We start from the raw sequence: 26,898 nt of genomic DNA on the forward strand, positions 1-26,898 counted from the left end.
GGAAAATGTATCTCTGGAATCCTCCAAAAAAAAAAAATCATAAATAAATAAATCAGAAGTTGACAAATGTAGCGGAATGGATCACAGCTCGAGGGGTCTGCGATCTGATCCCACCTTGTGACACTGAGCGCCTATTTCTAGCTGGGTTGTCAAAATTGTGAAGTCGCTGTTTGTCAAGCATTTTGGTATGCGAATGGTAAGACTTAAGGGGGACGAAAACCCAAAGCATGTCGATTAATCGATGCATATTAATTTTTTGAGTGACCCATCACTGTTGCACTGATTAGGGACCAAGCTTGACGCGAATAATGGACGCCACAATGTATTTTTTTTAAATAATTGTCTATATTAATGTGTAAACCCTAAATATACCCCCAAATTATTATCCCTAAACACTTTTAGCCACAGCTACATATGAAATTATAACAAGAGTTAAGTATTATTGGAAAAACACTATGTATAGTGTATTGCCAGCCAACTGGATATTGCTTCATACCTGGAAAAATAATTTTGTTTTAAAAGCTCTTAAGGATTTCCTGAACATTGCAATGCCGTTCAAATTTCAAATGGCAGCAAAACTAGTAGCACCCTACGTGACAGTTCCGTGGCATTCGTCCAAGCCGCTTGGTGTGCAGCGGGCCTCAAGACTGCCGCCAACTGGAGCTATCTGCTGAGTAAAAAGTCATTTGAGAATGTATGCTCAGCATAGGTCGCCGGGTTTGCGTATTCTGTGAGTTTTCTGCCTGAGACCCGAGACGAACATCTAACGTTTGATATTTTTTGCCTTGCAAGGTGAAAAGCCCATCGTGTGCGCACTACTTGAGCTATAATCAAAGTGCATCCTTCATCATTTCATGATGACCAGCAAAGTTGTCAGCGGCTACATCCAGTATTAGATGCCAGTTTTTTTTGTTTTTTTACAAATCAGAAGATGTTACGCCATATAAGAAGGTATAATCTGGCCACATATTGACCAACTCATCCTCTAAAATGTCGTCGCTGACAACTTCACTGGGAGCTGCCATCTTGAAATCATGTGAAAGGAGGATATATTTTGTTTTACCATCTAATTTCTGCCCTCAGCATTCAGCTCAAATGCGTACACGGTGAGGATTTCACCTTGCGAGGTGAAACATTTCAAACATGTTAGATATTTGACTCAAGGCCTCATGAGGCAGAAAACTCACTGAAAATTATGCGAGCTAGCTACTGGGCAACTGCTCTCGAATGACGTTTTGCTCAGCAGATGACTGCAGCGTGCAAAAGGATTTAGAAGTAGCAACAAAGTGGTTGCAACAAAATAAATATAAAATAAATAAAAAATAATTAAATGAGCACATTAAAGGCCTCTAAAATCCTCTATAACAAACAAATTTACGGAAAAGCATTTGATTGCATGAACTATTCGACTGCTCACACTGCTCTACTCACAAATAATGTTCCATTTGCGCTATTTAAGTAGAGTTTTAAGGGCAAGTGACACCATTTGAAACATAACAGTAATTTTTATGTCAAATTGGACAACCTCTCTGTATTGTGGCCTGTACGAGCTTACTGGTGGATATATTTAACTGAAACTTGTCAGCCAATCGGAGAAGGGATTTCCAGAGTAGCAGACTGAACGAAATGGTTAAAGGAGATATGTTGAGAAAAAAATAACTTTATACTATTTTACTCTAATTTGAAGGTGTTTTTTAACCAGATTTCACACAAAAACATTCCTCAAAATCGATTTTTTTTTCCCAACAAAAAAACTTAATTGCTCTGCAACCATTCATTTATTTTCAAAATTCTTGCTGCATTGGACTCAGATTGAAGGGACCATTCCGACCAGACTTATTTTTTAGGAACTCTTCTCACGTTGTTACTTATAGGAAGAGCACAAAATTTCGCGGATTGGCGCAAATAGTTGTGTTTTTTCAGCAAACGGTTTAGTCGGGTTCTTTCAAAAGTAGGTTAGCTCCCAATGGTAAATCGACGGGGGTTCGCTGCATACCAAATTTACAATATCATCAACTCCTCTGTAGTGTCGAATGCTCTGTGGTTGCTACTTGGGTATAAATAACAGCGTGTTGTCACAGGCAAGCAGGCTTTTCAGCTCCTCGAAACTGCACCGCCTCGTTTCATTCTCATTCAATCCATTCGAATGGCCATTTGTGTCAACATGCCGTTTTAACATCTCGCGCCAGGTAGAAAGGGAACTTTAAAGATGGCTCTTTACATTCAGTGTGTCAACTTAAGTCATCCCAAGCGCGCAGCTTACCTTTTTTTCTATTTTTTTTTTGCTGGGTTGAATGGAGGAGGGTCCGCGACGAAGAATCCCCTCCGCGCTCTCTCCCTGGAAAGTTGAGTCTGTAGGAGAGCAGATGGTCGGTGTGGTCAGAACCAGGACCAGTGGAGATATTAGCCACACGAGCCCAGAAGCTAACAATAGCTAGCACACACGGTATAAACTCGTCGCCTCCACCTCCTCCTCCCCCTCCTCCCCCGCCGCATATAATTAGCCACACACACAACACCTAGCTAACGTAAGTCTGCTAACTAGCCTTTTCTATCCGCGTAACACCGTCGCTAATCATGCAACTGAAGCCATAACACGCGTTTTCGGCAAACCACTTGTCAGGGCCGCCCGAATCGGGAAGGCGCTAGCTGAGTGTCGCTTGCCCGTATGTGACTTACTAGGGGCTAATGCTAGCCGCTCGATAGGTGGTGGTGGTGGTGGTGGTGGTGGTGGCGGTGGCGGTTCACTGCGACCCCCGGACTGACTGTCAAAAACAGCGCCGCGCAGGCTCGCTGTGGTGACTCAAGAGCGAGTCATTTTTGAGCCGCAGACAGCAACAGGTCGAATCGACAAAGAGTCCAAATGAATAGAAAGCAAAGAAAAAAAAAAAGAAACGAAACCCGATTCCCCCCCCAAGCTGTCTCAGCTCCGGCTTGTGAGTGTGTACACTGTGTGTCGGCGTCACTTTTTCGCCCACCCCATTCGCCGACAGTTTCCGTCAGTAGAGTCCTCCGGGGCTTTAGGGGGCGCTCTTACACTAAAACCAGACGTTTAAAAAAAATCCACAATAAAATGTAAACCACTACAAAAAATAAACGTTGTAATAATTATATACCTATATTTAGCTTTTTCGCTTTAAAATATACTTATAATTATTATTATTTCTTTTTTTTTCACAATTTAAAACAATTCCCATGTGTCTGAATACTGTGGCTGTGGAAGGCACGTGCACACAGACCATAGGTGGTGCTCACGCACCTGCCCCTTTGCCCTGGATGAAAAAAAAGTGCTCTTTTTGCTGCAGCCCTTTTTTCACCTACAGACAGTTTTAATAAAATAACAATGACCCATCCAATGCAATCCAAAGTGTTATAGTGTGTGATCTCTGTCAGGCATGTATATGAGTTCCTGGAAGAATTGTACATATATGCTCCTGTCTTGCCCCCAGCTACCCTCATCTCATCCTCCTCCTCCTCCTATAGTTGAAAGACTCAAAACAGACAAGTAGGAATGTTTGTGCGTTCCTTGATCGGGTATGGTGCAAAATTAACCACAATAATTAACGTTATTGCGCCGTTGTAAACATTACGTGGCTATTGACCCAATTTAGGCAACACGTTAAAAACACTTGCTAGCGTAACGCTTAGACCACGAGATTTGCACTCATGAAATTGGTGATTTCAAAGCCTTGTTTAGCTGTTTACTGACCATAAATTGTCATGTTTAATGACAATAGAGGGGTAGAATATTTACTCAAGTAAGAAAGTACTCAGTGAAAAAAAATACTCAAGTAGTGAGTAACTTCTGATCTATTTTTTTAAATCAGTTTTAAATCAAATAAAAATAATTTAAATAATGTGCAAATTCAGATACTGCTGAACAATATCACTTAATTTAATCTAAAAATCACTGTGTAATCATGGTGGATTAGCACAGCGGTTGCCCGATACGGAAGTCGAAAAGTCTAAAAATAAATCGCGTACGCAATTATTGATAAATTAAAGTAGTGAGCGACATGTAGATTATTGTAACCGAGTAGAAATACCGTTTCTTCTTAACATAAATACAAGTACAATTTATCCAAAATGTTACTTGAGTAAATGTAACTATTGCACATTCCTATCCACCTCTGAACACTACTGTGAGGAAGCCTGCCCTCGTCTATAAAAATAAATGCTGTCTTTATTAGTCCAAGATTTTTTTTTTGACCAACGTTTGGGGACGTGGGGACCTTTTAGTGATCAGCTGTGCTCCTGTAACGATTGATATGTGGGGCCATCCAGTCGTTGCGGAGAGCAGTGCCTGAAATACTGGCCAATCGCAGCCTCACCAAGCACAAAGATGGCAGGACGGTGGGTGAAGGAAACCCCTGTCCCGTATGTTTGCTATTTATTCGATACATTCTACTTACTGTAGCTATATTTTAGGTAAATTGGGCATGCATTCATTGTCGTCTGTCCTCCAAAGCAGTGATTCTCAAAGTGTGGGTAGCTCCCTCTAGTGATACGCAAAAGAATCACTCAATTAAATGTTCAAACTTTGCATAATATTACAATGGATATATATATATATATATAAATATATTTATTTATTTATTTTTTGTCCTCTACAGTACAGTTTTATTTAACTTTATGGTACATCACATTTGCATTTGAAGTGGAATCACGTTTTTTTCCCTTCCCTATATTTAAGCACAGTGTTAATGTTCAGACTGTGTAAAATATTACAGTGGCTGACAATAATATTAAATATACATTTTAGAAATAAAACCTCTCCCTCGGATTTTTGATGAACACTTCGGCCTACTACGCCACTGTATTTTAAGGATGGCCATGATGGTTGTACTCGCAGAGCTAAAACATTTTTGAGGTGCTGCTTGATGTAAAAAAACAAAAACAAAAAAAAACTTGAAAACTACTGCTGGAAAGCCTTGTGTGTATATCCTACTGAATGTTTAAAAGCAGATTTTACAGGATCATTTTACCACAGTAGTTTACTTTGTGCGCCATTCAGTGCTTTAATAAATAAGTGCAAAAACGTTGGGATGAAAAGGGAGCTTTGTATGTGCCTGACTAAAAATCAAAAAGGCTGTAGTTGCTTATATTCTCCACACATTGGCAGTCACGCACTACACTCATGTCCGAACCATCACTTGTATTGGGCACGAATATTGAAAACAACACTTTTTCTTTTGCCTTTTTTAAAAACGTCTTTGTTTTAATGAGCATATGCACCAGAGAGATATTATAGTAATATGCTAAAACATGTATTTGTAATGCTCTCAATGTATATGGAAAACATGCACGAGAACTTTCCAACAGGTAAAATCATTTATTTTTGCACGTATTGTACCAATTATATTCAATTAGTATCCTCACAGTACAATTGAACAATATAGCATAATAACGGTGACATGTGGGGGGCGGATACATATGAATGAACGTTTTCCTCGCATTGAAGTCGGGCACTGACCAGTATGAGGGGCCGCTCTGGTACTACGTGCACATGTCCCCAAACTGCAAAACTGGACCCACACGCGCGCACTTGTCCCTGCGCGTTGCGTTGGGGGTCATTGGCACTCAGCCCTCCGCCCGGGCCTGCGCGCCCCGCTCGTCTCGTCGTGAGTTCGTGCTGCGTCCGCAGATGCGCTGGCAGCAAAGTTCCTCGCGCGGTGCCCCCGGGTGCATGCGCGCTCATTGGTGCGTCCCTCCAGCGTGTCACCACTTTTGGTGGATTACCCCACAGCAGATATCTTCACCGCCAGGACGCCAGGCATCACTCAACTCTCCAGCTGCAGACCGGGACCTCAAATTGAAAACACAAGGAGACCTTTTTATTTGTGTGCGTGTTATTCCATTTGAGATTCAAATGGCGCGGTGGTCCTCACTGCGTGCGCTTTTCTTTTTTGCCCCGTTGTTCTGGGAGGGTCTCTGGGTAAGCGGTAGCCCCTCGGGTTGCGCTTCCTGCGGGTCCCGGTCCCTGGGGAGGGACGCGGAGGAGAGGCTGATGGTGGAGATCGCCAAGCAGCAAATTTTGGACAAGCTGCACCTGAAAGAGAGACCCAGGATCTCTCAGTCTGTGCCCCGGGTGGCGCTCCTCACTGCGCTGCGCAAACTCAACTCGGGGCGCGTCAGGCAGGACGGTACCCTCGAACTAGACAACAATGTGCTATCCAAAGACCAAGGCTATGAAATAGTCAGCTTTGCCGATCTAAGTAAGTGTGCTAAGTGGCCTTTATACACTTTCCAAAAAAAGAACTTTTACCTGCCGGTCTGGCACTTGCCATTGCGCAAAATGATGAATCAAATGGATTATTTGCGCTTTGCTTGTCAGCTCGGGTTGTGAGCAAACTAGGTGAAAGTGCACGGGAGAATCTCTCACCTGTTTTCGAGTCATCAGTGTTCAAATAATACCAGCACTTTCTTGGCTAGTTTGGGACAACTCTCTCTGCAGTGAGTTGATCTATTGAGCTGGTATCTCAGCCTGACTCGCAAACTGACAATTTAAAAAGGGTTTTCTGTTTTTGACCCAGAGAGGAAAGTCGATAAACGGATGGATGGATTCATCTACAGACAGACACGTGGGTGGAAGGCATGATGGATGGATGGATGGATGGATGGAAGATATATGGAAGATATAAAGACAGACACACAGATGCCTGATAAAAAAAAATCACAGTAAGATGGACGGACAAGAATGACGGACAAGCAGCTGGATAATGGAAGGACAGGCAGACAGCTTGAAGGCATCATGGACGGACAACAATACATAGTTTTAGGAAAGCATAGACAGACAGACGGACAGAGGTGCAGTACAAAAAGACAAAGCTGGACACTGTTATACAGTAAACATAACAGATGAACAGACAGAAAGTTCTTAGGCACAGGTGTCAAACTGGTGGCCCGGGGCCAGATCCGGCCCTCCACATCATTTTATGTGGCCCGCGAAAGCAAATCAAAATCGCTAATTGCTTTCTGGTGTAATACCATTGAGATATTTGCAAGCATTTTTTTTTTTTTACCGATCCCCCTTTGAAAAGAAATGTAATCGTTGAAAAACGTGTTTTTATAGGCTTCTGGTTTCAAAGCTGGTTATTCATCAATGTGTTGTGTATACTGTAATTACAGGATATGAGGTCATCTTTAATTTATATGGGTCCACAGTCGTTGACGGCCCCCCGAGGGAAGTCATAACTGCGATGTGGACCCGTGACAAAAATGAGTTTGACACCCCTGCTCTAAGGTATCATAGATACAGAAGGACAAATGGACTGACAACCAGAAGGCATCGTAGACGGACAAACGGATGGACACCAGACAGATATATGGATGGATGGACTTGGATATGAACAGAAACATGGACAGACTGAAGGCATTGCCACTGTTTCTATATCGTGTCATTTGCTCGTACAGTTCGTCTAAAATGATCAACATACAAACTGATGTCGGTCGGCCATGGACACATTCTGTCATTGTGGTTCAATGTCATTTCCTTACCTTGTGTTTAATCCACAGACGAAAGTCTCCACGGGGACGAGGCAAATCTCAGCCTTTCCTTCCAGTTCCTGCAAGAACATGGCCGCAGTATCCAGGTGCTGCAGTCCTCCCTGTGGATCTACGTCCGCTCCTCCAAGTCGCCCCTTCAAGTGCCAGCTCAAGTCTTCCTCACCATAGACGGTGGAGATTCAAACCGGACCTTGGTGATAGAAAAGATGCTGGAGGTCCAGGAGGGTAACTGGCACACCTTCCCCATCAGCCGCACCCTGCAGGCCTTCCTGGACGGTGGCCAGAAGCGACTCCGTCTGGAAGTGAGCTGCAATGAGGATGGGAGAAATCTTTGCTCCCTGGAAAACTCCGCCAACACCCTGTATAAGCCCTTCCTGATGGCCCAGGTGCGTCTACGCGACGACCCCGCCAGACACTTGCTCAGGAAGCGCTCATTGCGGTGCGGCGATGACGTCACCGTGTGCTGCAAGAAAGACTTGTTCATCAAGTTTAAGGACATCCAGTGGCACGACTGGATCATCGCGCCCGAGGGCTACCACATGAACTACTGCGTGGGGCAGTGCCCGCAGCACCTGGCCGGATCTCCAGGTATCGCCGCGTCCTTCCACGCCACCGTCTTGAGCCAGCTGAAGGTCAGCGGTATCAACACGGCTGCGTCTTCGTGTTGCGTTCCCACGGAGCGACAGCCTCTGTCCATGGTGTACTTCAACTCTCAGCACAGTATCATCAAAACCGACGTGCCTGACATGATTGTGGAGTCCTGTGGATGCACATAAGAGTTTGTACCCTTGTGTAGTTAAGTTTTTATGCAGCAGTCCTAGAGTATTGTATGTGTAGTACAGATGGTCACAAACGGCTCGCCATTGGCTCCAAGATTAGATGCATTTGAAGACATAGGAATACCGATTTATAGAATTTCAAAACAACATTTTCCGAGGAAAGAGTACAGAAAATTACAGCCACATATAAATGCATCAGGAATCATCGCACCAAACAGATTCTTTTACTGGCATTACAACCACTGAAAAGCTGAATGCCGAGATTGACAGGCCATTGCCCTGATATTCGCCGAAAATGACTGCTTTGAACCAAAATGGTCGACTTCAAGACATTTTCAAGCATCCTATTTTGATACACATTTTCACCCAATTTGGGTCGATCGGTCAAAGGGGTGTTGGGGGCTATATTATTTTTAACTTTCCAGCAGACAGGATTTTGGAGCATTGTGTGGAGGATTCCCCCGAAATATTTCCACCAGCGTGGCCCATCTTTCTAGGATACCTGCTTCTGATTGGGGCAACAAAACCTCGCAAACACAAAGTATCGATTTTAGCTAATTTAATATTGCCTACCACCGACTAGTTACAACATATTGCAATGGCCCCACAAGTGGTCAAGGACAGACACAGTAGCTGGTGCACTTTCAATTATTTTATTAAACATACAGTCATAAAACAACCACATAACAATCACATTCATACACAAGCTGCTAAGGCCACAACTGATGAAGAGGCACTCAAAATGCAGACTGGCAAACGGTTTGCCAGTTTTCAGCCACCCGCAATCCGAGCTCCCAGCAGTCAATTCTACGCTGTCATTTGCTGACGTACACATCACTCACCGGGCCCCACCTTTTAAAGCCACACACACTCAAAGTCACAGATAGAATGTGGCACGTGAGGAATAATAATAATAATACCTGTACCTCACATGCACATTTAGTTGTTTCATAATGCAAAATAGCTTTTTATCCAATTACTCGATTAATCAATGAGATAATCGGTAGGTAGAATAATCAATTCAAAAAATACTTGATAGCCGTAGCCTTAACGGAGACCCTGTTTGAATGGCCGGTTTTAAGTCAGGGTCACGTGACTTTAACGTACGAAAACACTGGAGGGGTTTAAAAAAAATAAGATAAAAGGGCTGAGCGAAATATGTTTAATCAGCATCTCCACTGTATTGTTGACACAAGCGGTCTTTGAAGTTGGGCAACACAAACAGCATGTGAACCCGAGGTCACAATTTGGCAATCATTGGGACACGATTGCATCAGTGGTCAGGTAATGTGAAGGTCTGCGCGGCGGATGGGTCAGAATGGCATGTGCTGCTGTATGTTGTCACGTATAGTTGTCAAAGTCCAAAGTTTACTGGTGCGATGTATAATTAGAAGCTTTCCAGCAAAACGCAGCCCGTTAATCATTCCACGAGGGGTACTTGACATCATCCCAATTGCACAACAGGTGGTCAACTCGCTGTGTTTGGTGTTTGGGGCAGATTCAAAATGCCAGTATGCACACTAATAATCATAAAACAACTAAACCGGCCAGTATAAATATCATAGCATGTTTTTTGTTGGATTCTTTTTTGTTTTGTTTACACTATGCTCACATTGTAAACTGCAAACCTTATACATTGGCTAATAGTACAAATATGATCTTTTACTTCAGCCACAATTGTTAGGACATATGTTGCCTCCAAAGCTGCACTTGAATTGTCGTTTTACTGTTTAACGCAGACGGTTTTTGTATTATTATTATTCATATTGTTATTAGCATCTTGTTGCCATCGTACCATAATAAGCACTTTAACACCCTGAGACAATTGTCCTCGAAAAGGATGTGTAAACAAACTGGGTGATAGTTTACTTCACAATATAAAGTAGCCCACAGAAAAACGAATGTCAATCAATGTATTTTCTCAGGTTCTATTTGTGTTAAAATGGGTGGCTTTTGTCTGTAGTGATGAATTTAATGTAATATCATGACTTTAATTATGTTTTTATTGTTTTATATATGATACTATATTTTATTGAATGATTCACAGTCATATTTTTTTCTAATCACAGCATTGCAGTTGCAATCTATTTTGGAATAAAATAAATGAACACATGCATCTCTGCTGGGTTTCTTTTACTGCATCTTAAATTACATTAAATTAAAAATGTCATTTGCTTGCTAACTGCCCGGCGGTCGACTGGTTAGCACATCTGCCTCACAGTTCTCAGGACTGGGGTTCAAATCCCGGCCCTGCCTGTGTGGAGTTTGCATGTTCTCCCCGTGCCCGTGTGGGTTTCTCGTCCACATCCCAAAAACATGCACGGTAGGTAAATTGAAGACTCTAAATTGCCCGTAGGTGTGAATGTGAGTGTGAATGTTTTTTTGTTTATATGTGCCATGGGATTGGCTGGCATCAAGTTCAGGTTTTACCCCGCCTCTCGCCCAAAGAAAGCTGGGATAGGCTTCAGCACGTTCGCGACCCTTGTGAGGATAAGCGGAACGGAAGATGAATGAATGGATGAATGATAATTGCCCAAGTCATATTTTACTTTCTGTCACAACATCAATAAACAAATACCAATGTGCTTGCTAAAAAAAAATTTTTCTTGATGACTGTGTAGATTTTGTCGTCCAGGTCATGGTAATCCGCAAAGCTTGAATCGATGTCATGATCCGTGCGTTCTAATTTCATGTTATGTCTTGTTTTCTTGTGACCCATGTTCATGTTTTGTCCTGTTTGTTAGGTTTTCGTTTCCAGCTGTTCGTGTTAGCGCTGTTTCTTGTGTAAACCGACCAGCTCCCATATAATGGAAACCACAAACACACAGATGTTCTTCGCTTGTGTCCAAAAGACCAATTTCAGCTGGCATGCTACGTGTCATGTCCACGGTCGGCAAGGCAAAGGGTGTGTTTGCTAATACAAACAGTGGAAGTGGTTTTATCGACTGTCTGTGTTTGGTGTGTCAACAGTTGTCACATTCCCTTGGCATGAGCTCATTTTCATTTCACTAGGTGGGTAAATTATCTCTTCATGTGAGCTAACGCAAGGATAAATTACGACATCCTGGGCATGTGTGCCTCATCTCGTTGTGGTTCGACACACCAAGTAAAGAAGAGACAAATTACAATATAAACATTTTTAGAGCTGTGGGAAAAAATGCTGCCGGGACCAATGTTTCACACAGACATATATTGCAGACAGACACGGTGTTGGGCCACTGATAAACTTTGCCAAAAATGATAGAGGAGCGTCTGTAAGTGATTTTTAAGACACTGTTAGATGCGTAATGTACATACAACATGATGTATGAGTGCCCTGAATGGTAGTTAACGTGTTTTTTTTTGTTGTTTTTTTTTTTTTAATACTTAAAATGGTAATCACTCGCGGGCTAATGCTAAATGATAACCCTTTACCAAAGGCTGATCTTGTTGTCTCAAATGTCGTAGAGTTTATACTATACTTTCAGTACCAACATATGCAGTTTAAAAATGGAACTCCATCCCTCAGAAATTGGAATAAAATGCATGTGAAAAGGAAGTTTTTTGGGGGTGGGGGCGATTACTCGAGTATTCGGCGAAATTGGTGTGAATGTTAAAGAGAATGGCTGTTTGTCTATACAGTATGTGTCCTGCAATTGACTGGTGACCAGTCCATTGTGGACCCCACTTCTCTCGCCAAAAGTCACCTCGGATAGCTCACCCGTAACCCTAATGAGAACGAGAGCTATAGAAAATGGATGGCTGGAATTCAGATCTTGATTTAGAGAGGCGCTTTTAAAACCAATGACTTGGCAAAGCTCCATCCATCCATCCATCCATCCATTTTCTGAGCCGCTTCTCCTCACAAGGGTCGCGGGCGTGCTGGAGCCTATCCCAGCTACCATCGGGCAGGAGGCGGGGTACACCCTGAACTGGTTGCCAGCCAATCGCAGGGCACATACAAACAAACAACCATTCGCATTATTTTTTTTAGTTTGTCCTCATTAGAGTCACCAGTACGCTCGAGCCTATCCCAGCTGACTTTGAGCGAAAGGCGGGGGTACCTTGTTATGGTCCAAAGATTAAATCAAACACTTGGCGGGTCAGCCAATAGAATTTGCGTCAACAATCCAAATGAACTCTAATCACTGTCTAAGGCGAATGTTTGCTTTATTGTAGCAAGATTATTTTAGATGCATATTCTCCATCTTCTATAGTTTGTTTGTTTTATTTGCGTGTGTGTGTGTGAGTGGGGTGGGCGGGGGGGGGGGGGGGGGGCAGCGTATATTGCTAAAACATTGTAAAAATGTAAACATACAAGATTCCAGCCAATGGCTAATTTCCATCTTTAGTCCCTTCACAAGTGGATGGTGCTTGAATAAAAATGTAATAAGTTGAATAACTAAGTCAAATAAAACCACAACAGATAGACAGAGTTCAATTGCATTGTAAATTGACTTCAAGTACAGCGTACAATGTGCAATGATAGCTGATGAGGCAAACAGCAGGTAAATAAACAAGTCACAGTGAAACCACAACAAATAGGCAGAGTTCAAGAGCACGACAAGTAGACGCTACACGTTCAGTCATAACTGTCTGGCTACATTATGGGATGGTCTACTCGGACATGACACTGCAAACCATTAATATTTGTCATTATATTTGTCACGTGCGGCACAGTGGCCGACTGGCTAGCGCGTCTGCCTCACAGTTCTGAGGACTGGGGTTCAATCCCCGGCCCCACCCGTGTGGAGTTTGCATGTTCTCCCCGTGGCTGCGTGGGTTTTGTCCGGGCACTCCGGTTTACTCCCACATCCCAAAAACATGCATGCTAGGTTGATTGAAGACTCTAAATTGCCCTACTCCTCATCTTACTAGCAAAAAAATAAATAAAAATAAACAAATAATAATAATAATAGTAATAAGCATTTTCAAAAAGTACAATATTTCAAATGAATCCAAAATACAAATTTGAGTTCAAAGAGTGTTCTATTGTATTTAATAATTAATATTCAAGTGGTTAACACATTTTTGTACACCAATATGACATTTGCAGTTCTCAAATAAAACGAATGAATTAACATTAATCTTTTCAATCGTTGTAATTCTATCTTTGCAGTATTTTATTTTATATTATTACTACTATCGCTAACCTCATGAGAATTTAAATAAAATGTGATTCGAATTCAATTTAATTTGAATGACATTATTCCATTTCCAAATGATGTCATTTTCAGGAGCATGGGATAAAATTAAGATAAAAAATAAAAAAATAGTTAATATGAGTAAAGGTATGATATAAAGGTACATTTCAAACCGAGCATTGTACAACAATTATTCAAATCCACTGAAATATGCTTAATTTGTCAGGGGCCATCAAAGCAAATAATAACAACAATTACAAGAACAACAACTATAATAATAATAGTAGTAGCCATCGTAATAAAATGATAATAAACATTGTCTCTAAAGGGGCATGAATTAATAATAACCATTATTATCTCTATAAAGGCATATTTATAGCAGCTATCGTGCAGGTGTACCTAATGAAGTGTCCCGTGATTGCAAAGGTAGCGATAGGTTCCTTAGTCTACTTGATGTGCACTTGAGAACACATGATTCAATTCATGGATAAATACACACGTGGTTCATCGAGCGCGCGTGCCTATTTGTGAAGGTGAGACGTGAAACAAGTGACCGAGCAAATAAAGACGTTATCAAATGAAAACCAAGACCAAATAATTGAAATAAACACTGAGATCCGAGCATGGGACTGAGACTGCGTGTCGCTGTCGCGCCAGTCGCAGCGAGGACAGTTCCTGTCATAAGCAGGTGAGTACTCATTTTCACCGGCACCGGCGCCGCCAATGGAAAGCAGATCGCTCACCCACTATGGGGAAAAACTAAAAGCCTACTGACTCACTGATATACTGACACACTGATCCACCGTTGGCCACTAAAGCCCCAATCCTTCACTCCACACAATCCCACCAAATCTCCTTTTGGGAGCGTTAATAAATTGTGACTTTGACCTCATCCCCTTGCAGCGTCATGGCAAGCTAACCTGGGAAGACACTGTTCCCATGCACCCTCCTCTCCGCGGGTCAACAGTGAACCGCATCAACGTAATGCAAGAAGATTGGATTAGTCCAAGGTTGAACTGTCAACAAAAGTGAAAAGAAATCGTGGAACGCCTGTAAAATTCCACCTTGTCAACAGCGTGCGCCCTCACGAGAAATCAAATCAACCAACATAATCCTCAAAATGATCATTAAACTTTGACCCCAATGCTCCGCCCACATTAGGTGGCAACGTTATACCTTAACGAGTTAAGTGAACGAAAGTTCATGAACTTGTTCATATTTTGGGTAAACTTTGTGCAATTGTGCCTGATGAACATTATTGTGAACACACTCATTCTGCCGTCTGTGAACGGTTTGTGAACGGTACTTCATTTTCATTCCAAAGAGCGCCAGGTTTCCTTCGAGGCTTCAAAGACGAAACCTGGCTAAAAACACCAGTTTTCATATGTAAGGGAATTTACGCCTTATTTGGCAACCCCGGTCACGGATAGTCGCACGTCCGCATGCGTCATCAAACTGTGATGCGTGCCTTGAGGCAGTGGCGTTGCGAGGCCTATTTCAGGGGAACTTCTCAAGCCCCTCTAAAAGCAATCTTCAGCCCTCCTAAACAAATACCGGTCTTTGACAAAAACGAAATGCGAAGATGCACTTGCATGCCGACGAGCAGCACCGTCCCGTCTGCCTCCACGAATGACACGGTAACATTGAAAAGTCATTGAAAGAAAGGATAAATCATGTTTAAATGTTTTGCATGTTGAACACTCCACTTTGAGGTGGAGTGGACCCCCTCATACTCGTGGTTCGGCACCCGCGGATTCAGCTATCTGCAGATCAGAAGCAGGTATCCTTGATAGATGGGGGATGCTGGTGATTTTTTTTTTGGTTGGTATTTTAGGAGTCTTCTAAGATCTCCTAAAACTCACTCAATATTTGCCTGTAATGTTAGAAAAAAGAAGCCCCCAACACCAGTTTCTCCAATCAACATGAAATTGGGTGGGCAATCCTATCATAACATGACGCACAAAAAGGTCTCAACAATCAATGCTCAAAGCTGAACAGCAGGTCAGCCATTCTGGTTCGAAATAACCATTCCGGGCTCGTACTTTGACGTACTCGCACGAAGGTCCAGGGGTCAAATTCAAGGCCCTGGGGACTGATCTGGCTGGCCGCGTATTTTACGTGGCCCACGAAAGCATACCATATGTGTCGACCTCATATTTCTTGCTAAAATATGTTCATCGCTACTTGTTACTCTTACTGCAGTGTTCTTGTAATACTGCATTGTTATTTGTATTTGTCAGGATTTTCATCAAAGGACTTCCAGAGTTGCTGAAACGCATATCTCAAATAATCCTTCCCCATTGAACCAAATGGAAAGGCCATTGATCCGTTCCAGCCCCCACCCAAAAAATAACAATAACCCAGGGTACCCGTCCTCCAGTTTCTGCTATAACAGTCGAGATGTATCACTTCAAGATACTTGCATAATCAAAATGATTACTTTCCTTTTAGGCAGAGCTTTGGCGGCATCTTGTGGCACTATAGAAAGAGCACAAAAATACACAATGATTACACGAATAGGTCTATTCGTGAGTCGCAAACCGCAAATGGGCGGGGATGTCACTGTACAGTCAAAGGTATGTTCATGTGCGAATACAACAAACATGATATAAGTAAGGTTTGAAGTAGGTCTAATGTGGTCGACGTTCATGTTACGATGGCGGCAGCACTTGAAATAACTTTTAAATCCACGGGGTGATCCCATTAGGACAGACCCAGTTATCTGTTAAATCTCTACGTTACATCACGCCTGCCTTAACCACAACAACAGTACACTGCATCTTCCATGGACTGGTCGGAGAAAACTGGATCCAAGAAGTCGAGAACGCCTGAAATAGAGAACATTTGATTTCGCTAGACTGAAACCCATTTTGTTAGTATTAATAATGTCATGTTGTATTTACTCTTTTAGGCTGCTTGACTCTCGAAGTGGATGCTGGTGTAATGGATGAAATGCTCATATATTGTTGATAAAATGGCGAGAGACTAGTGTTGACTAATAGGCTACACCAATAGCATATATTAAGTAATGTGGGGCACTTGGAGACATTTACTACAAGGCGAAATCCAACTAAATTGACGCCTGCATGCTTTACTGTGATCACTCAAAATCCCAAGTCGACTGACCTAAAATCACTCGGGTGTAAATTGATATTTGAGGCGCGGATACCATTAAAAGTAATGTAAATATGGCTAATTAGAGGTGCTCAGTTGATTGACTATGGTGTACAGTATGTATGCCACAGTAGATGTGCATAAACAATTGATTGCAATGTAAATATGGTACATGAGGTGCACAAATCATGAAATATGGTATGGCAAGCCATTGAATATAGTACACATTTGGCACAACAGGAGTGCACAGACCGCTAACTACAATGTAAATATGGTCTAAACTCTGTGTTGTCATAAGATTACGTATTTTAATTACAAAATTCATGTAATTTTAATCCACTAAATTGCTGAGACAAAATATGCAATTAAATTACAGTTGCTTGGTAAAATTTCCATGATTACAATTTTAGTTACATTTGAAAACGAGCTGGAAAAGCTCTTATTGTTTTCATATCACTTCCTCCTTCTAAAACCGACACTTGTGATTGTCTGAGATTTTGAAAAGTTAGACTCATAGGTACACTTTTTAACACATGAAAGAACATTTACTTTTGAACAGTCTCATCTTTATAATTGTTGACTTATTTATGGAACATTCACTTATCTGGGTTGTCATATGAAGCGATATTGTCTAAATTGTGCACTTTTGTCATGAGGTCAACATGGTATGGTATGGTGGGTTTCCACATGCTGTACACATATAATGCAATAAATATGTTTTTACTTGCACTTTATCATGTTTTGTTATCAGTTTATTATGTGTGTAAATATGTGGGTAATTCCAAAATAATGAGCTATGGCTTTACTCCATTTTCGAAGAAGAATTCGTTATATTACTTTGAGAAAGTCATTGAAATAGTGACTCTACTATTACATTTTCAACAAGATCGGTTGTAACTATATTTCCAACGTAAGCTTCCCAACACTGTCTGAAAATGGAACATAAGAGACAGACCACTGATTATGGCGTAAATACATTAGAGGTGCAGGGACCACATTGACTATGATGTAATTATGGCACAGGCACAATAGTAGCGCACAGACCACTGCGTATGATGTAAATACATGATGTAACACGTATGCAGACCATTGAAAGTGTGGAAATTAAGGTCCAAATGGAAAGTGCGAATGCAAATAGTCCAGGATCTCCAGAAAGCACAAGCTGAGGGAATTAATGTCGCTGTCCGTGCTGTTCCAGCCTCACCCTCAGCTCTTACAGCACAAGTTCCTGTTCCTGCGGGGGAGCTAATTCTGTCAAGCAGGACTAAACACCTAATCAGGTTATTGCACACCGGCCGGCCTCACTTTTTAACACTTGCCGCCACTTTCATCACTCATTGACATTGTGCATGCTGCAAAGTGTTTCATCAATTTGAAGATGACACACATGACCTTGATTCTCACAGGGGCCAAGTGAATGCAAGGTAACAAACAGCTTGTTGAACTTCATGTACTTTAACCGTAAGTGCTCCTGCTGAACATACTGCCCGATGGTTGTTTTCAACTGTAATATAATAATAACACGATGACACGGTGGAAGTGATTTTCTCTTAGTGGTGAATATGTACGTACTTTCTTGATACACACTTTGCCAATAGACATCAAATGAAAAGAAAATAGTTTTTTCAATAAAAATTGGGGTGATTTTTGTTTTATTATTAATTTGATCAACTATATACCCAGGCTGTGTATTATTATTATTATTATTATAACTATGATTATAAGTTTAATGCAGTACATGAAACTTGTGTTTCTATACAATACTGTACAGTGGTCAAGGATCCTGGGGATGCTGAACTTTTCAGTCCCATTCCTATCGTTGAGCAATGCTGCCCTCTAGTGGCAGTGTCTCCAGAGCACACCTGTTTCTCGTATTTCCTGCAGTGTGTTTAAAACAATACTCCCCCATACCCTCACCCCCTTCAACATTTTACTCTTAACTCTCGTGACTCTTTGTGCGTTGAAAATGTGTTGCTTAACTAATGTGTTCACAGATTGCTACATGTTCCACTCATCCATTTTCTCTACTGCTTCTCCTCACACGGGTCGCGGGCGTGCCGGAGCCCATCCCAGCTAACTGCGGGCAAGAGGCGGGGTACACCCTTGAAGTGGTCGCCAGCCAATCGCAGGGCACATAGAGACAAACAACCATTCACACCTACGGGCAATTTAGAGTCTTTTCTGAACCTACCATTAATGTTTTTGGGATGTGGGAGGAAACCGGAGTACCCGGAGAAAACCCACGCAGGCACGGGGAGAACATGCAACCGCCACACAGGCGAGGCCGGATTTGAACTGTGAGACAGATGTGCTAACCAGTTGTCCACCATGCCGCCTTGTTACATGTTCTATTGCAAAACAAAAACTGAACTGTGTCCCTGACGGGCCCTAAAACACTGCTGTGGACGCAGATAGTCCCATCTGTTGCTGTACTTGCCGTTTTGAGGACTTTCTTATGCACTTACAATGAATGACCAGCAGATGACAGACACTGCCACGGCCATAAAGCAAGATAAGATAACCTACCGTGATCACAATGGGAATCCACTGTAGTAACAGATAAGACACGTTGACCGCAAGGCTCATGCATTCAGAAGAAATCAGCTTTTAATATAGATGATTCTAATTAAAAAAGATCAAATTTGATATCAATGCAATTTTACAATGTGTGTTAGTGTGGTTGAAATTCCTATTATGTTTGATTATTTGGTATGCGTGTGTGTGTGTGTGTGTGTGTGTATATATATATATATATATATATATATATGGAAAATACCATAGATAAAAATAGAAGAATTTTATGTGACATTTGTCTTAAATTTGATCAAAAATGTTGCAGGTCCAAATGAATCACTACATGCTTGACCGTTTTTTAAAATAATATATATAATAATATTTTCTTTTAATATATACTTTTGGGAATATATATGAAAACTTTAAGGAATTAAGTCAATTAAAATCCCAGAAATTAAATAAATTATTATTACCATATTATTATGTTGTATTGTATAGTATTATTACATATTATTATTAGATTGCATTTTGAATTTAAAGAAACTGTATTACTTACTGTTCAACAAGAAAAAAAAAGAGGTCAAACAATTTTTGTACAATTTTAAAATATTTGCTCTCCTCGAGTTTTTAAGATTAACATGATTGTTACGAGGTGATTTCTTACAAGCCAACATATTAGAAACAGCTCTTAACATGATTCAGTGCTTTGGTACATCACTGCAAAATACAAGCACAACAATAATAATAATGCCTTGTGCAGGCGTACCTAATGTTGTGGCCAGTGACTTTTGAAATATTATTCTACCAGCTAAAATGCTCCAGTGCAACCACCTTACAATATCTGCAGTGCAAACACATGCATGCACCATTAAGGCATTTGCATTGATTTCGAAACAAGCAGTGTCCAATTCTTACCTGCAGTTGCAAGTCTTCTGGAGGAGCGTGGGCCCAGGATTTGCAGCACACAAGAAGAGAAAGAGAGAGCGAGAGTGTCGCCTTATATATGAGCCACTGTCACTGCGGGACCCGGACCAATGGGATGAAGAAAACGTGCAAGTGACCATCTGCAATGGAAAAACAAATCCCCCTAAAAGAATCTGCTGGATTTTGCTGCATGTGGGAATGGTGTCCAGGTGCCGTGCGACTTAGCAACAGATGCTTTCTGCCCCCTCTTACAACCTGCACGGACAAGATCAGCATCCTCACTTTGTGCCCGGGACACTCAAAGATCTCCCAGTCTGCTAATGAACCCTCCTGCTATTTTCGAGGTCAAATTGAAAAGACGCTTTTGGTATGAAACTTACTTTGCTCGATTTAACTCTCCAAGTGTGATGAGGGACAAATTGAGCCGTTCAAAAATATTATTTAATACAAATCTTTGGAACAAATGTCTACTGTGATCTTATTTTTGTTCATTTTTTAAATTAGATATTTTTACCATTATTTTTTCATTTGCAATGACTGAACACACATTGACACATGAACATTTCTGAAGTATCCAAGGATCGAACATAACGGGGTTGAAAGCGGAATCAACAGCCATCCATTGATTTTCCAAGCCAATTATCCTCACAAGGGTCGCGGGCGTGCTGGAGCCGATCCCAGCTACCTTTGGGCAGGAGGCGGGGTACACCCTGAACTGGTTGCCAGCCAATCGCAGGGAACACATCAACAAACAACCATTCGCACTCACATTCACCCCCAGGGGCAATTTAGAGACTTCGATTCATCTACCATGCATGTTTGTGGGATGTGGGAGGAAACCGGAGTGCCCGGAGAAAACCATGGTTAATAAGAAAATTAATGGTACTATCGAAAACAATCTTTATGAGAAAAATGTAATATTACAAGACAAAAGACATACCTTTGTGTGGGAATTTTGATTTTTTTTTTTATCATGACTTCTCGAAAAAAAAAAATGTCTTGGGAAAAATATGATCCCATTTTCATAATATAAATAAATACATAAAATATAAAAGTTTATTTTAAAAAAGTAAATATTGAATCTTTTTTTGCAAAAAAAAACCCTACTTTTTTGTTCATGCAACTTTGAAGTCTTTGTTTTCATATTTTTAAGTTTCCCCTGAAAAATCTCACTTTATGCTCATCATATAAATTTTTTCCTCACTATTACATTATTATCATAACATTCACCGTCTTTTCTCACGAATAATAAAAAAAATGCCTCACAAATAGAAAACATTCTCGTAATATTACATTTCTCCTCATGATATCACTTTATTCTCCTAAAATGACAAAGACACACTTTTTCTCATTTTTTGGAATAGATTTTCATTTGTTTCCATTCAAAATGTAATTGCTTTATTCAAAAAAAAAAAAACCCTTTTTCTTATAATAACTCTCCATCCATCCATCCATTTTCTGAGCCGCTTCTCCTCACTAGGGTCGCGGGCGTGCTGGAGCCTATCCCAGCTGTCATCGGGCAGGAGGCGGGGTACACCCTGAACTGGTTGCCAGCCAATCGCAGGGCACATACAAACAAACAACCATTTAGACTCACAATCACACCTACGGGCGATTTAGAGTCTCCAATGAATGCATGCTTTTGGGATGTGGGAGGAAACCGGAGTGCCCGGAGAAAACCCACGCAGGCACGGGGAGAACATGCAAACTCCACACAGGCGGGGACGGGGATTGAACTCCGGTCCTCAGAACTGTGAGGCTGACACTCTAACCAGTCGGCCACCATGCCGCCTTATAATAAATATTCTTATAAAATTGCCACTTTTTCTCTTGTAACTATGAATATCTTTGTAAAATCATGTTTTCCTTGTACAAATACTTCATTATTCTTACAATTTAAAAAAATATATATATTTTTTTCTGACCATAACATTTCTTAATACATCTTTGTATGTTGCTGCATCTGGTAGCCTGCAAAATTTTACATTGAAAGGAAATGTAAAAAAAAAAAAAAAAAAAGTGAAGCTTGTTTTACATTGGCAGCTTTACTTGATTCCTAAAAAGACCGTCTTGGCCAGGAGCTTCATCTTTGGTTTACCTGCAGCGATACTTGCCGTCTTTCTAATCCGTCTTAAACCTGCATGAGCTTTGGGAGTGGACAGATGTCTGGTTCACTCACCTCTTCTCTCCATGTGCTCCATTCACAACATGACAGAATCTGCAAAATTCTTCTGATCAATATTTGTGGTTTTCAAGCAGGGTTTCACCCCACTGTCCAGTGCTGCGAAAACGCATTTGTCCCCTTCAAGATTTCTATTTCCCCGCCGCCCCCGCCCCGCCCCCTTTATCACACCTAAATTTTTCACTCTTTTTCGCAGAATTACTTTTAACATATTCAAGGGTTTTCGAGCATTAACTGTCCATTTAAGGTACCTTTGATGGGCAGCTATTAATAGTGTGTGTGTGGGCGCGTGAGTGTGTGGTTGTATACTGCAGGATGCCCCAAAAGACACTATAGACTTTTCTTAAAATAACTGCCACCTGGCAGGAAGTTTTTGGGTCCCCGACTGCAGTTCAAGCGCCAGTTTGAGAAGCTTTATGGCCGTCACACTGCTCCAACGCATTATACAATTAACACTGTCCCTGATAAGTTTCTCGAAACAGGATCTGTTCTTGATAAACCATGTGGCGGAAGGCCTGCTACTACCACCACTGATGAAAACACTGAACTCTTAGAGCGGGCGTTTGTGCTTTGGAACTTAGCATAAACAAAAACTGGATTCAACAGATGATTTGGAGAGTGATAAAACTCAAGCCGTACCGACCTCAAGTTGTTCAAAGGCTTCAAGCGGAGGATTATGATGCTCAACAACCTGAAATCGGTCCGGGTAAACCTTCATCACGTGTGAAGAATCTGCTGAATTGAGCTTTTGTTGATATTGAGTTCCAGTGCATCTGTGCGGATAGATTTTCCCTAGCTTTTTGCGCTAACGCCTGCTCTAGCAGTTCGGTTCGGTGCTATCATCGGTGGTGGTAGTAGCAGTTTCGAAAGCCAAGTTACCGAAAATTGCCATGGAATGCGTAAACTGTACTTCGTTTTGGAACAGTGTGAGGTCCATAAAGCTTCTGAAACTGGCGCTTAACTGCAGTTGTTCAATTGATGTTCAAATCAATTGATGAGCCATGGGCAAGAACTGTAAGAATAATGCCACAACATTAGGTACACCCGCACAAGCCGCATTATTATTGTGCTTTTATTTTGCAGTGATGAGCTGTTTCTGATATGTTAGCTAGTAAGAAATCACCTCTCCATCATGTTAATCTTAAAAACTTGAGGAAAACAAACATTTTAAAATTGTACAAAAACTGCATAGCCTAATGCTGAGGACTGCAAGTCTGTCTGAATGATATATGAAACGAAATAGAAAAAAAGGAAGTCTATAGAGACTTTTGGAATGGAGATGGATCCATTATTTAATACTGGAATTTTCCGACAGTGCCTCTGCAATAAACAATGCTACAAAGGCATTTCCGCTCATCCAGTAGTATGAAGTAAATAGATTTGGAGTGATGGTGGATGTTGTATATTGCGTTATTTCCCGAGCAGAATGGAGTCATGACCGAAATAGCAAAACTCAGCGACTATACTTTGACTCATGCACTGACTGGATTTGCCCGTTCACCTTTAATCCCGTCCATTGACAAAGCGGCGCGGGATTGTGAGGGCCAGCATATGGCTCCAGCATCTGCAAGCTGCTTCGGGGGCCAAGAACTCTCAGCTTTGGCGGCTATATGGGGGACTTAAAGTCCCGAGACTCTCATTGACAAAATGCTACTGTTACAGTTCACAAGGCCTCACAGGACTCTTGCCTTCATCCAGGTCACCAACTGTTCGACTACTGACTCTCCCTGCTTTGACTTTTAAAGCCACTTATTTTGGTATTAGGCTAAGATATTACTCCGTGATTGGATTCATGCTGACTGCGTGTTTCTGCATAGAAGAAAAATGTGTTAATGTGTTTTTAAAAAAAATATTTAATCGTATTGAATACCACTAAAGTTGACTAATGTCAGAATATTATGAGGATAAAGTCAAAATATTACAAGATGTAATCATAGTTGTAATCTCAGGATGTGGAATTATGACATTCATTTACATTTCTAAGAATACAAAAATATATATTTTAAAAATCACAAAAGGTAAATATTGTGAAATGAAGCTTTGATTTTACACAGTTGAATTATTATTTTTTTAGAATAAATTTTAAGAAGCAAAAATATTAATTGAATGAATAAAGTCAAAATTTTACACAAAAAGACGTACTATTACGCAATTAAAGTTTACATATATGCTGACTTCATTCAATAATGTTAAATAATATGTAAATAAAATAATATATTTTAAAAATTAAGAAAATATTTTGTTCATAAAATTAGAAAACAAATTCAGTGTAACAATGTTTTTTTCCTTGTAATTCTACATTTTCTTTTGTTCAAACAGAGTGATGTAAGAATTATGACATTCACATACATTTAAAAAAAAATCATAAAACCAGTTGACTGCAGTTGAAACAGCACAATAACAAAATGAAAATGAGAATTTTAAGTTGACTGAAGTTGAATTGTTGTGCAAATAAAGCCATTTTTGTTTTACATGAAAAAAGTTAAACATATTTCATCAATAAACTCACAAGAAAAATGTTAATTTAAATTTGTACTTTTTTCTTCTTCTGTTCAGCCACAGTGATGTGGGAATGATGACATTCCCTTTTTCATTCCCTCAAAAACATCACTAGAGTTGACTGAAGTCAAAATTGTATGAAAGAAAATCAAAACGTGAGAATTTTAAGTTGAATGAAGTTGAAAAACGTTTAATTGTTTTGCAACTAAAGGTATTTTTTAAATATAAAAAAGTAAGAAAAATGTAATCAATAAAATGTCAATATGATAATATTTCAAAATTATAATATAATAATAATAATAATAATTTTAAGTTGAGTGAAGTTTTTAAAAATGTAAATTATTGCGCAAATAAAGGTGAAATATTCTTTTTTAAATATCAAAAACTACATTTCATCAATAAAATGACATTATAAGAAAATATTAGTTTTTTTCTACAGTTTTCTTTCTTCTGATCAACCACAGTGATGCAGACATTTTTTCATCAAAATTATTGCTTTTAATCACAAAAGTATCACTAAAGATGACTAAAATATTATGAAATATTACATTTTTTGAAATATTTGCAACCTTGAAAGTCTCTTTGTTGCATTTTAATAGAATTTAGTGCAAAACAAAGTTTGTAGTGTTTGCAGAATTGTCTTTTGACATAGACAGTGCTGCAACTTTTCGTACAATTTCCGATTAAATTCTTGTGGATAGTTTTCATACATTTTTTCTCACAGATGTCCATGCCGAAGGGTCCACACTGTAAAAAATGTCAACCACACTATGCATGCCATTAAACATGACCTTAATGCACTGCAGTGGCTTTAATATTACCAAATCATGTTTGAAATCATGTGTGCAGTTAAACCAAATACAGCTCCAACTTGGACTAAAAATAATTAATACTGAAGAGCAGAATGAGGCAGTAAAGAAAAATCCGAAACGTGACAAAAACCTCAACGATTTACAAGCTATTCCATTTCGCAATTTACAAGGACAAGTCAGTGGAAAGACAGGCAGTGATCATTATCTGTCTTACAGCCATCACTGTGGAGCTACAAAACATCTCAGAAGCTGTGTGAACACACTGACAGTGCAGAGGAGCTATGGCCAGCAAATAATAAGAAACACTTTATATGGAGCAGGCTGTGATCCTCTTACCGAGGAATTGAAATAATATCCAAGGGCCACGCAGCAGAGCGAGAGGGAGAGAAAATCATAGCCAATAGAAACAAATAGTTACTTAAGCGGCCGGACACCACAATGGGGCTCTGTCATTCCCTCTTCTATTTTGATTGGTGATACGAGGGTACGTTTGGCTTGTTACATATGCATAAAGCATGCTTACAGTCATCCCAGCACGCTGCCAAAACAAATAGCAACACACAATGGACTACCGACAGAATCAACTAGCTGCACTAGCATATAGATGTGTTAGCAATGTTAGCAACACACAATGGTGGCAACTACCCACAGAAAACGACTTACCCTGACAACGAGATGCGCTAGCAATGTTAACAAACCACAATGGCGGCTACTACCCACAGACAGTGACTTATACTGTTAACGAGATGCACGAGCAATGTTAGCAGACCACAATGGCGGCTACTACCCACAGACAATGACTTATACTGACAACGAGATGCACTAGCAATGTTAGCAAAACACAATGGCGGGAACTACCCACAGAGAACGACTTATACTGACAACGAGAAGCGCTAGCAATGTTAGCAAAACACAATGGCGGCAACTACCCACAGAAAACGACATACCCTGACAGCGAGATGCGCTAGAAATGTTAACAAAACACATTGGCGGCTACTACCCACAGAGAATGACTTATCCTGTTAACGAGATGCGCTAGCAATGTTAGCAAAACACAATGGCGGCAACTACCCACAGAAAACAACATAGCCTGACAGCAAGATGCGCTAGCAATGTTAACAAAACACAATGGTGGCTACTACCCACAGAGCATGACTTATACTGACAACGAGATGTGCTAGCAATGTTAGCAAAATACAATGGCGGCAACTACCCACAGAAAATGACATACCCTGACAGCAAGATGCGCTAGCAATGTTAACAAAACACAATGGTGGCTACTACCCACAGAGAATGACTTATACTGACAACGAGATGTCCTAGTAGTGTTAACGACACACAATGGAGGCAACTAGCCACAAAGTCAACTAGCAACACTGACAACTTGATGGGCTAGCAATGTTAGCGACACAAAACGGCGGCAAATACTCACAGACAACGTCTTA

At 40.6% G+C, this 26,898-nt stretch overlaps 2 protein-coding genes across 6 annotated transcripts in view; one reads left to right on the forward strand and one right to left on the reverse strand.

Moving 5' to 3' along the window:
- The window catches only part of LOC133408823 (R3H domain-containing protein 2), a 52,738-nt gene extending 49,868 nt beyond the window's left edge, over window positions 1-2,870 (reverse strand). For all 5 annotated transcript variants that reach the window (XM_061688085.1, XM_061688083.1, XM_061688084.1 and 2 more), the window contains exons 1-2: window positions 2,680-2,870; window positions 2,264-2,352 (exon numbers count right to left, since the gene is read on the reverse strand). The gene's annotated coding sequence lies outside the window, so the exon portion shown is untranslated. The remainder of the gene's footprint in view (window positions 1-2,263; window positions 2,353-2,679) is intronic.
- A 2,865-nt stretch (window positions 2,871-5,735) lies between these two features.
- On the forward strand, window positions 5,736-10,385 carry LOC133408662 (inhibin beta B chain). The gene is made up of 2 exons (XM_061687788.1): window positions 5,736-6,215; window positions 7,516-10,385. The coding sequence occupies exons 1-2, from the start codon at window positions 5,870-5,872 to the stop codon at window positions 8,280-8,282; spliced, it is 1,113 nt and encodes a 370-aa protein (XP_061543772.1). The 5' UTR covers window positions 5,736-5,869; the 3' UTR covers window positions 8,283-10,385.
- The last annotated feature ends 16,513 nt before the right edge of the window (window positions 10,386-26,898 follow it).

Source organism: Phycodurus eques, chromosome 10 (assembly GCF_024500275.1).
Source record: "Phycodurus eques isolate BA_2022a chromosome 10, UOR_Pequ_1.1, whole genome shotgun sequence".
Taxonomy (NCBI): Eukaryota; Metazoa; Chordata; class Actinopteri; order Syngnathiformes; family Syngnathidae; genus Phycodurus; species Phycodurus eques.

Bases quoted from the DNA above. Each gene is read 5' to 3' on its own strand.
- LOC133408662 (XM_061687788.1), top strand. From the start codon at position 5,870: ATGGCGCGGTGGTCCTCACTGCGTGCGCTTTTCTTTTTTGCCCCGTTG. The intron at 6,216-7,515 runs GTAAGTGTGCTA...TTTAATCCACAG, and splicing joins AGTCAGCTTTGCCGATCTAA to ACGAAAGTCTCCACGGGGAC.